A 12491-nucleotide genomic window follows, 5' to 3' on the forward strand; every position below is an offset into this window, starting at 1 on the left:
AGTGGTTTATGTTTAGATGCAAATGCTCTTTGCAGAAAGCAGGTTTCCCAATGAAATCCCATCAGGGGCCACTAACAGTGGTACAATCAACAATTTCTTGTAGTGCTTGTGAAACTGGTTGTAAAATACATACAAGACAGGCAGAGCAGCCAGGGTGAACAGCAGCAGATTTTGAAGGGATCTTGTGAAAAGAGAGCAAAGAACTGGAAATGAGAAGACATGGACTATCTTCCAGGGAAGGTAGTAAAAATACTGTGTAACAAGACAAGCCATTAGTTAGAATTAAGTCAGTCCGGCTGAAATAAGAAACATTTAATGTCTTGAATTTACTGAAGCCTGAATTGGTGTTGAGAGCTGCATGAAAGTGTTGTAGAAATTAATTTAATAATTAATAATACAAGGAATCATGGAAAAATCAGGCAGGAGGGGTTAATGGCATTTGAAATATAGGAGAGCTATTGATTTCTAATTCTAACCCACGTTTGTACTTTTCTCTTTATCAGTCAACGTTTGCAAGCAATAAAAGGGCATTATGTGCTGGTCATTGCATCTGCTTTTGAGATAAATTTGTGTTAGCATTCCAAAGGGTCAAGGAACTCTTCCAGGGCAAACAAATTCTAGAGCACTGATGCCAGATGGTGTGTATATAAAGTGGGAAAATGGGAAAAGCAATTTACTGTGTTCCTGTTCCAGGGAGAAGTATCACCCAGAAGGAAAGAAAAAGAGGTGAGAAATTACTAAGAAATTAAAGAGATAGTTTTCTTCTTCTGTATAAATTTTTCTTTATATCTGAAAAGTCTAGAACTGCAGTGCTTATTTAGGCAAAATTATTCCAAAAAGTTAACAGGAATATTTAACTAAAGAATGAAGGGTTAAATTAATGGCATAAAGAATAATGCATTGATTTATGTAACAAGTTCTACATTTACCTTTACAGGTGATTAATGTATAGCCTGTGTTTAGAGAAATTTTAGTCATGAAGACAAAACATTTTTATCTTGCATTTTTGACCAAACTCTACAAAAGAGGCAAAAAATAACAGATCAGATTCTTAAATATAAATTAGCTTCAACAAAGGCGAATATTCAATGTAATTTATGCAGCTGAGGTGGTGAACACTACTATCTCACTTGCAGCTATATTTAATGTGTAATTTCCAAGTGTGCAAATAAACTCTTCAGGTTTTAGAACTAATCAGTATTTTCTCCAAAACATGCAAATGTTTGTTGGAAGGTTCAAAAAATAGTTCAGCTCAGTGGAAGAAATTAATTTTCTTAAATATTGAAAATTATAACATGTTTTCATACATAGCCTGAATTATTGATGACTTTTATCGCTAGCCACCAAACCTCAGAAATATGTAACAGAAGGCTAAGTTTTCAGTTATAAACAAATAGGAAGGGAGAATGTGTCTTAGTATTTCTGTGTGCATCTTTGCTGAGCATATTTTATTTGATTATATATGTAGTGTTTTAAATGCAGTCCTTCCTTTTAATATTATGGGTTCTCCTGGAAATAAAGGATGTTAACAAAGACTTCTCTCCATACAGGAAAAAGAGCTGAAGAACAATGCTGAGGTTTGTTATCACCCTCCTTGCTGTCATAACATCATCCACCTGCCAAAATTATGGATGTCTGGAGGGGGATACCCAAAAACTGAAGCCAGGTCCTGAGCCAAATATGCAAGAGTGCACTCTCTACTCTAAATGTAAGAGTGGTTTAATTTTTTCCAAATATGGTCAAGAAGTACAGCATTGTACACACTAATTGTTTTGGCAGTTCCCCTAATTTCTAAAAAATATATATATAAGATGCAGTTTATATTGCATTTGAAAAACCTCCTTCATTGGCATTTTGCTGCATGCAAACCAAGAGTAAGATTCTGGGTCTTAACAAAGTCAGCTGTAAAATTCTTATTGACGTCATTTATTTTCTTTTCAAAATTCTGTTGCAGTTTGCCTTTCTTGTAGTTCCATCTGCTTAAAAATGCTTACAGCAAATATTATTTTGGTTTATTTTAATTAAGTATAAGAATCAATTATAGCAGACACCAAATGGGAAAATTTGAAATCAAAATTCTATTGTAAGCAAAGTACAGTACTTATTAAAATTCTTCAACTCTTTTCTTTTAATGTTTGGTAGTTTTCAAAGTTAATATCCCTCAGGATGTGGCATCTGGCAGAACATTGGTAAAATTCTTGGGACTTTCTGGGCACAACTTGACAAAGCAATTTTTATGCCAGTCTGCCTCACCTAGCATTTACACTGCCACTTTCACATCCAAAATTGTTATTTCTATAACTTGCCATGTTAATATCTTCTAGTTTCTATAACTTGCCATGATAATATCTTCTAGTTACTACTAAGCAAAGGGCTTGTGTTGTGGGTGTTTTATCACATTATGGCTCAAACCAGATTCATCTTACATTTTGTGTCTTCCAAGTACAGTGTTAAAAAGGAACACTTATTGCAAGATCTTTGTTTTATTCCCCACAGCTTCCTGTTGCTATGCAGACTTCACAGAGCAATTGGCTCATTCCCCGGTAATTAAAGTAAGCGACAGCTACTGGAACAGATGTGGGCAGCTCAGTAAATCGTAAGTGAGCTTTGATGTTTTCTGTGTCCTGCTTCCACAGATCGGGGCTGGAGCAGCCACCAGCTGCTGATGGACATCAGATTACCCTAGAGATGATGCCAACCAGCCTAGTTCCCCATCACCTCTTCTCTATACTTGACCAACCTCAGACTCTTCTTCTCTCGCACAAACCTACAAATCCTAAGTCTACACTATTTCTGCCATTTTTTCCAGACAGGGTTATGTTTTTTCAAATTTGCTTTCAGTACAGAACTACAGATCTAGCAATGCAAACCAGTCATAAAGCCAGTAGGTGACAACCACCCTATGCCTCTGTAGCTCTCCAACCATCACCCACCAGTGAGAGTGATCTGTAACAAACAGAGACCAGGCTTCTTCCTTTGTTTTGAAAGCACATCAACTAGATTACTAAATCTCACCAAAAAAAGAGCATAGGAGTCTGGAAATGAAATGGCTGAAAATTTAGAATAAAAATTCTTGTAGTCCTGTGGGTTTTGCAACCATGAAAAATGTCTCCTTAATTATGATTTTTTAGTACCCCGTTAGATGTTAAAGCTGTGAAACATGGCAAGTTATAGAAATAAAGGGATGAAAGTACAAAACAATTAAGCAAAAACAGATGTGAAAAAGTAACAGCTCTTGCCTGCCGCTCCCAGGAGAGCAGCACAGGATGCGATATTAAGTAAATTCAGCTGGGCTGTGGGAAAAATCAAAAGATTAGTGAAATCATGAGGCTACAGCACAGACAAAGTTTTATACTATAGTTTTAAACTACATTTTATTATTGCCTGGAATCATTGTTGCCAGGAAAAGTCAAGGCCTCAAAAGTTTACAGAAAGCTTACACAAATAGGGCTGAAATATGCATGGAAACATTTGTGCTGTAGCTGGCTGTGGTAATTGCACTGTCAGAGCCTGTACACAATGCCAGAGGAATGAGTTTCAAACTTAGGCATTAACAGGGCCAAAGGATGCTTTTCTCTGTTTTTCTCCTAATCCATAGTATTGCATCCACATCAAAGCAGGCCTAGAAAACTGGGGCTGTAGCCTTGATGCTCAGAAACAGGCTTATTTGTGGCTTTTCTCATCCACCACAGCTGTGAAGATTTCACAAAGAAAATCGAGTGCTTTTACCGGTGTTCTCCAGATGCTGCTCGCTGGATCCATCCCAATGACACTGCTGCTATCCGGGCTGTTCCATTGTGTCAAAGCTTTTGTGATGACTGGTAGGTTCAGCTTTTCAATCAAAGTATTTTTATTTAGTTTTAATATGCCCATGATTCAGTAGTGTTGCTTCTTCTGAATTTCTTGTTTGACATCTCTGCTTTTCCTTCTGTTAAGCTACTGCCCCCAAAATAATAATGACACAGGCTGTGAATGCAGGATGGGGACATTAAGATGAGTTTAGTGACTCGGGGACAGTACTGTCCTGCTCTGGGGGAGGATGCAGTACAGTGGCTTCATGGCAGAGGAGCTCCTGGCACACTGACAGGCACTGGCAGCAGCAAAGGCCTGCCCACCCTTTAAAAAGTCCATGTCTGTGAAGTATCATTTATGCAATTAGCATTTGCAATCTGAATACTTGATCATGATATGATATATTTGGTTTGTATATATAGAATGCACTATAAAATCAGGAAAGGCATTAACTTGTGGGATTTCAACTAATTATTGTTACAAATTAGCTTCATTCCATCATTTTTCACCCTTCATCTTATCCCTTCTATGATCACACTCTCTAAAATCTCTTCTAAAAGCCTGAATATCAGAGACAATTGCAGCCAACTAATGCTAAAATTATTAATAGCAATGAGCATCATAAGAGCATTGAATTTTGTTTCCCAAAACACAGCATCAGGGAATCACATTATTTTTTGAGTGCAAGGCACGTGGAGGGACAACCCAGCACCCATCTGTCCTTAGACTTGGGCAGGAGAATTATATCCATGTAGGGTACTGAGATTTTTCCACTGGTACTTATCCAGCATATATCTCTGCCTCCCTCTCTCTCTCCTTTCCCTCCCTGTTTTGAGATTTTGGATCTTAAAAACATCACCATGGGACATATAAAGTCAGTCAGCACCTTATGAATGTTGTGCCCAGTCACTGGTTACTGGAGGAATTTATCTGGATGTGTGTGTGAAGCACAAACACCCCAGGCTCTGTTCACACTATAGGATTTTAAGTGCTAGCTTTCATGAAAGCAATAGACTGTGAATGTCTGGATCCCTTAGGCCACTCTGAAAATCGTGGATAACCATTACTGTACTTCTCAAAATGTCATACAAGAGTTTTTCTTAAAAGTACAGAAAATACAGAACACGGTAGGGTTCTCTTGGGCTGCTCTCTGCCCTGCTTCCCTAGAGCTTACACAACTCGAATATTATTGACACGTGGATCCATTTCCATTACCTCCAAGGGCAAAATCAGGTATGCAGTGCAGAATTTTGGTAGGGTTTGTCTTCAAATATGTCTCCATTTCTTTGTGCCAGTGAAGGCTTGGATTTTTAATGGAAGTGAGTGAGAAAGGCAAATGTATTTCTTAGCTTTCCTAGGGGTTTCTCTAGCAATGAATTTTATTTCTGTGTCAGGAAACTACATGTGCCTCAAGAACAGATTTGTCACGTGCAGTCTTCCTTGCTAAATTTTTTGTAATCTTCTAAAATTAATCCAGATTATTGACCTCCTTGAAGATAAAGACTGAGACCTTGAATTTCCCTCAGTGCTTTGAATCTTAAAGCTCAGAACTAATTACCAAATATTTAATTTGGGTGTTAAAGCACTAGAGTTGCCAGTGAGCTCTAGAAGAGATCTAATGGGCAAAATAATAGAATACCATTATCTTAAATAAATTTGTCTCAAAACAAGTAGAATGAAAAGTCTTTACTAAATTGTTATATCAAGAGAAAGTATAAAGATAAAAGCAAATGTGTGATGTAAGTTTAGTTTGCATCTAAAGCCAGCTTTAGTGTATATGAGATTTATACCAAAGTGTAGATCACTGTAGGTCATTGGTAGATCATGTAGGTCAATATTACATTGTAAAATCCTCAGTTCCCTGGGCACTTCCAGAACCTGCAGGTAAAAAGTACTTTTAACTTTTGTTGCTGGAAAGTAGAATGGGGTGATTGAGAGCTGCTGCCCAGGAAAACTGACCCTTTTCCAGTGTAGAGTCTCCTGGCAGAAAGAGGATCTGCTCTAAATGAGAACTGAGCAATGATCTATTGCTCCTGTTGGTGTCAGAGACGCCTGGCCTGAATCAAAAATGTACTGATGGCCCATTACTCTGCATGCTGGTCTGTGTGCCTGCCTAATGCCAGTGTCAAACCCATTCCTTCACCCTGCTTAAGGCCTCAGGCTAGAAAAGAGCCTGGACAGAATTCCCACTCTTTCTGGTGATTTAAAGTAACATTTTTTCATGTTCTATTCACTGGAGGCCCTTTAGCATGCTGTAGCACTGCTGGTGATGTGACCTACTTTCTCTTCATACTGTGAGTGTGCCTGCTGCATACTGTATGTCTTTGTGGCCAGAAATGTGCAGAGTATTCTGAATGAGCAGTGACTTAATTTAAAATAAATTCATCTGAGTAGCTTGGGGCCTTCCTTTTCTTCCTATTGTTTTAGGATTCCTTGCTCTCACTAGTTCTTAAACTATTCCTTTTGAAAGAGTTCAATGTACAACTCATTTTCTCATTCACCTGTGAAAGGACCCTATGTCCTATAAAAGAGAAAAAGCTAATTATAAAAAAGATAACAGGGGAAAAAGGCTTTAAAATAAAAATATCCTGCTCATTATACATAGGGAACTAATAAATTCAGGGAGGATCTTTTGAGTATTTATGTTTCTCACATTTAGTTAATGTTTGAAGAAACAACTTACAGGTTTCTGGACTGCAGAAATTAGACTTTTCACAAATCCTGACTTTTCATAAACTTGACTTAATAATTACTTCCACTGGGATAAACCTCTAACAATGGAATTTTATACCTTGTCACCTGCTTCTAGACCAAACCACAATCAGGTAATAATTGTGATTAGGAAACATTTAATCTTGACAAGTCAATAAATAATGGTGAATAAAAATATAAACACTTTAATTAATATATTTTATTCATATTCCTGAGGCAAACAGATGCATACCATTAATGTTAATTTCTCAAATTTTAGCCTCTATTTCCAGCAGAGCCCCTACCTCTGACAGCAGATTCAGGGATGAACCCATTAAGAGTACCTGTCTCCTGACCCTGAGCTGTTTACTTCAGGCCCTGGTTACTTTCCATGTGTTATTGCTTTTTCTCGCTCCAAAAACCCCAGAAAACTGGTGTGAAGATACTGCAGATATGCATCTTCTGACCTTTCTGCATTTGCAAATCTACTGCAATGTCCAGTTCTCATGACCACATGACAACCCACATATTTCATTTAAAAATGTAAGGATGCAGCCCTCGTGATATCAAAATAGTTTTGAAACATGACCCTGAAGATTAAAAATGACAAACAGAAAATCTATCCAAAGGCACTAATTACAAATACCATGCTAAACATTAACTTTCTGGCAGCTGTGCCTCATTATTTTGGCACTCTCAGTTACTGGTATGAACAGTCCTACAAGCCAATAAGACTAAATTTAAGAAGATGTTAACTGATTTGCAGAAAGTAGTCCTTAAGAAAGGTAAGAGCCAAAAAGTACAGCATAAAAGAGAAGTGGAAGGGAGGAAATTATGTAGGATAATAGTAAGTCATGAGATCTCTCATCACATCGACCAGCAAGAACTCTACTCATTCCAGGCCATTTATTTTTTCTACATTACCACTTACAAATTAAAAATAACTTAAAATTCAAGATTGTAGACCTATACCCTAGAGGATCCTTATCTTTCCTTCTCTTTTCAACTTCTTTGAAGATGTTATTCTGAGGCTGACAGCCTATTAGTTTATATTATTTTGGTTTTTGTGGAATTTCCTTATTTCAGTGCACATTCCTCATGCCTGGCAAACATCTCCTTGTCCCATATTAATTCATATATACAAACTTACCCCACATCTCCTTCAAGTGACAGTTCACCCTTAGCACACCTATGCTCTGTTATGATACTGAACAGCAGCATTCATTAAACTCCTTCTCTCCCTCCTAGCATTTCCTCCACTCAGAAACATCAGATAACCAAGCAGAAAACACCCACAACACAAGCCCTTTGCTAAGTCTGTCAGTATAAAAGGCAGTGAGTGAACCGTTTAGTTTTCACAAGAATTTAGGTTTTCCTGGGCAGCTCAGAGTTTATGAACATGTCAAGCTAAGATACTGTGCACATTGCTTGAAGATTGCTAAGCTGCACTGTAATAATGCCACCTAACTAACAAAGCCCCTGGACACCTCTTTGAGTTGAATCTGAGCCCAATGAAAAATGTGAGAGAAGTAACTTTATTTTCCACACTTATTTCCATGAAGGTATGAAGCCTGCAAAGATGATTCCATATGTGTTCGTAACTGGCTGACAGACTGGGAGTGGGATGAAAGTGGAGAAAACCACTGTAACAATAAATGTATTCCATACCGTGAGGTAAGAAAACCTGATAAACTGAAGCAGAAAACATGGCATTAGGGGTTCTGGGTTTTTTTCCCTGAATATACAGGAGTAGAATGCCATTGGTGAATTATTTTTCTTCAGCAGTTTCAAGCCATTCCTACATTAGACTTTTTAAGTATACAAATTTTCAAACATTCATTTTTATGTACAGCACTCACTGTAGGTAGGGATACATTTACTTAATCACTATTCATTCCACTTGTGAAACAAAAGTCCAAGAAACACTGATATTTTAACCCAGTGGGATTTAGAAAGTAAAAGAAAACTTTGTTCATACACACACTAAGATGCATTTCATAAGGTTCCTTACATAATATGGGGCTCTACACACCTCCATCTTTTTAAATTGGAATATGAATTTCCAAACTACTGAAAAATTTTTAAGGTTTTCTTGCCTGTTGGGTATCTTTGCCCTTTTCTGTATTTTATCTTGTCCTTCTCCATCCCATCTTTCTGAGAATGTTTAATGGTTGGGATAACTAATTTTATGAGCAAAAGTGTATAAAATGAGAACTGACAAGACTTGCAGGAGCAAGGTTGCCTGGAACCTGGTCTACAGACTTTTCCAGAGTCAGGCAGGACTTTTCTAGTGACTCAAGTAAGTTTAGCATCAGAGCAATATAATGCAGTTCAAAAGTGTATTTGAATGTTTTTAGCAGTTGAACTTCACTGAGTCCATTAAAAACTGCCCAAATTGAAGAAGTAAACAAAATTTAGGTGAAGTGCTTAGGGATTGGTAGTAAGGCTTGCAGATTCATTCTTTTGAATTCAATTCAAGTGAATGTACTTCCAGAAGTCAGTTTAGCAAGTGATATAAGTGGAAAACACAGTCCAGTTCGTGCTGGATTGCTGTCTGCCTTGCAAAAGTGACACTAATCAGCAGACTCAGGAAGGTGGCCAAAAACAAATAGGCTGTGGAAACTTACAGCTTTGTTTCCCAGATGTGCTAAATCATCAGTAGATCCAGATGAAGTGAAAAAACAAAATTATAATCTCCATAAATAATCTCCAGTCTCTGTTCAAGCTGTCCATGCTTCAGAGATAGGAGTTTTTAACCTTGAGTTCCCTTGCACTTAGTTCTTAGTATACCATCTGCAGGGAAAAACATGCAGTAAATTCTGAGGTCTTATCACTTGAAGCCAGGCACAGCTATTCCTTAACTAAATGGAACCACACCCTAAACTACCCATGTTTTTCACCACAAATAGGCTTGCATGGTAAGTAATCATAAAGATGAAATTTCTGCAGAGAAATTAAAAAAAAAAACAAACCACATTTCCCATATGAAGATTACATGATATATAAACACTAGACTTCCTTGGTTTGGACTCAACTCATGGAAGAGTTCTCACACATCAGAGCACTGTAGACAGTTCCTTTTTCCACACAGAGGAGCAATCAGCAGCCCTGCATGTGATGTATGCAAGTGGTTCTAAGGCCCATTTGGGACAACTGCTGAAGAAGAAATGCTGAATATTAAGGATGCACAACTGACCATGGCCAGCTTTAGCACTGTCATTATTCTCCCAGCTTGCTCCCCAAGCAATGCTAGTGCACAGACTAGGACATTTTCCAAGAAACTAAAGAGTCAGAATCCTGTGCCGCAATTTAGGAACATGTTGGGGAAACAGGCTCCATGTGTTTGCTGCAGCACTCTGATTATCCTGTGATCTTTAAACAGAATTAGGGCGAAGGTAGAAAAGCACAAACACACTACAGAACCTGTGGGACACAAGTATAAGGTGTATCTATGTCTTGCATAAAGACCTAAACAAAGCTATATGGCAGGCTTTAATACTTTCTGAAATGATTAGCTAAAAGCAGGTAGAAATTCAGAACTGCACAGGATCTGGAAGAAAATATCTAATGCTACTTAAAATCACAGGAATAGTGGGAAAGAAAGAGCTAAGATCTGGCTGCCCTGAAAACACAAGGAAAGAACTAGATGGAGGAGCCTTCCTTTTCTGACCCTGCTCCCAGTGCATCATCCAACCTCCATAGTACTTCTCCAGCACATGCAGCATCCATGGTGCAAGCCCTGGCTAGAGATTATATGAGCTGAAAAGGTGTTTTACAGACAACAGAGTCTTTGGGGCTATTTGAAATGGACTTTGTATTATTCATAAAGGATAATTTTTTGAGGCAAAAGACAACATAATTTTTGCACATGGGGAAACAGAGAAGAACTTGTTGTCAAAAATACCTGGAACAGAAGACTACATATACCAAAATTCACTTCTGTATAATGGACTTAAATCTGGTTTGGTTTTGTTTGTTTGTTTTTTTTTTTTTCACACAGACCAGCTTCCACGCAGAACTATCCCAACACAAAGACAGGGCACTGCTCTGAGATTCACAGTGTCAGATCTTTTTATAAGCTGGTAATGCTGGTAAACCAGCAAAGCATCCAGGAATTACAGCAGTAAGATAAACACTGTAGGAATCAGCATCATGGGCAAGGACTACTTGTACTATTACAGATGAAGCAAAGCTTTCATCAGAGAGATGCTGGCGATGTGGTCAAGATTAATCAGTCAGCAACAGAGGCCAGTCGTGCTGCTGCCTGGCCCACAGATTCAGTTCCTAACACTCCTACTCCTTAATTCCCAATGTTTCTACTCTTGCCACCACTCCTATCTCCAATCTCATTCTTAGCTTTGTTTCTGGGAGTACCTGAAATTTCTTTTCCAGGAACAGAAAAGATTGAACTTCAACCACAAACACGTGGAAGAAATACAGGCAAGATAAGTGTACATACTGCCTGCTTTGTGTCTGGACATGATAACTCTTAAGCTAATATTCTTCAGACAAACTCAAGTTGGGCAGGCAGAACACTGTCACAATGTGAGCTCAGCAAACAAGCAGCATCTTTGTTGTGTGGTTGACACAGGACTTATACTATAGTAGCAAGAACAGAACAGCTTCACTTGATAAGGGTACAAGAAGCTGCAATTTGCAGTTTCTGGAACCAGAAAGGCCATTGCCCCACTGGAAAAAGCACTTTGGAAGCTTGACAAAACCTTACTTTCTTCAGGCAGTTGCTAAATTATGTCTCTTCTCTTTGCCTGTGAGGTCCTGCCCGGCCATGAAGTGTATTGCAGCAGGCACAATTAGATCCCTCGGAGCTGTGACTCCACTGGGCTGTCTCTGGCCTGTAAATAAAAAGATTCCTGTATTCAAAGCACTATCTGGCACTTTCAGCACTACTCAGATTTCAAGGCATGTCAGAGTGTCCTGACATGCTACAAGTTGTAAAGGCGCTCACACACAGCTTTAACTGTCAGCCCCAGAGAGCTGCTGGGCTGTCAGCCCCAGGGTAGAAACAAAGGGCAGCTGTTGATCCCTGAATTTTGTGTAACCACTTGCTCTCAAAACAGGCAAATTACTTTTGCCAGTTGTGGAACTGGGTAACATTTTCAGACACCTCAGAAAAGATGAAGCATAGCAAACAAGACAGTAAATTACTCCAGACAATGTTTTTAATGTTTTTAATTTGATAATTTTTTTAAAGTGATAAATGTTTATCAATTTGATTCAAACTGATGCTAATTCTGTTTAAATGTAATTGAGGCATTTCTTATTTGACACACAGATGTATGCAAATGGAACTGACATGTGCCAGAGTATGTGGGGGGAGTCATTTAAGGTGAGCGAATCCTCCTGCCTCTGCTTGCAAATGAACAAGAAGGACTCGATTGCAATCAAGTATCTCCTCTCCAAAAGCTCAGAGGAAAGCTCCAGCAGCAGCAGCAGCAGCAGCAGTGAGGAGCGTGCCTGCCAAAATAAACTCCTGAAGTTTGAAAAACAAAAGCAAAAGAAAGGTGAACAGACAAGATAAATGCTAGTGGATGTATGTCAGCACAAGAGAAATTGTTGTGGAGGCTGGGCTTGGGGCATCATGCCAGCCTGCTTTATCCCTTCCTTTCTAGAACATAATAAATCAATGGCTGATTCTATTAATCTTTCTCTGACGTTTTTGCATCTGCATCCCAAAGCTCCAGACAGGCTAGCACAGGTGTAATCTTGTGACTTGAACAGCTACAAGCCTGAAGGAAACATCCAGGGCTTGACTTTCAAAGAGAAGAGCCACAGGGAGCCCCTGCTGACTTAAGGTGGAACAGCGAGAACTAGAGACCTCTGGAAGGTCATGCCTGCCAGTAATGCACCAAATCTTCAATCCAAACACTTCATTAGCACAGGCACACAGCACCCCTGTCACAAGTTACTCCGTGCCTGGGTGTGCTCAGATAAAGAAATCTTCAGGCAGAAATAGGTCAGGGAGCCTGGCTATGGACCACTGAAAATGT

At 38.7% G+C, this 12491-nt stretch overlaps 1 protein-coding gene across 1 annotated transcript; it reads left to right on the forward strand.

Moving 5' to 3' along the window:
- Nucleotides 1-522: 522 nt before the first annotated feature.
- LOC110470548 (riboflavin-binding protein) lies at nt 523-12140 on the forward strand. Its single transcript, XM_021530265.2, has 6 exons — nt 523-726; nt 1551-1708; nt 2497-2596; nt 3693-3821; nt 8046-8157; nt 11777-12140. The coding sequence occupies exons 2-6, from the start codon at nt 1570-1572 to the stop codon at nt 12020-12022; spliced, it is 726 nt and encodes a 241-aa protein (XP_021385940.1). The 5' UTR covers nt 523-726; nt 1551-1569; the 3' UTR covers nt 12023-12140.
- Nucleotides 12141-12491: the final 351 nt, after the last annotated feature.

The sequence above is a fragment of the Lonchura striata genome, chromosome 9, assembly GCF_046129695.1.
Source record: "Lonchura striata isolate bLonStr1 chromosome 9, bLonStr1.mat, whole genome shotgun sequence".
NCBI lineage: Eukaryota > Metazoa > Chordata > Aves > Passeriformes > Estrildidae > Lonchura > Lonchura striata.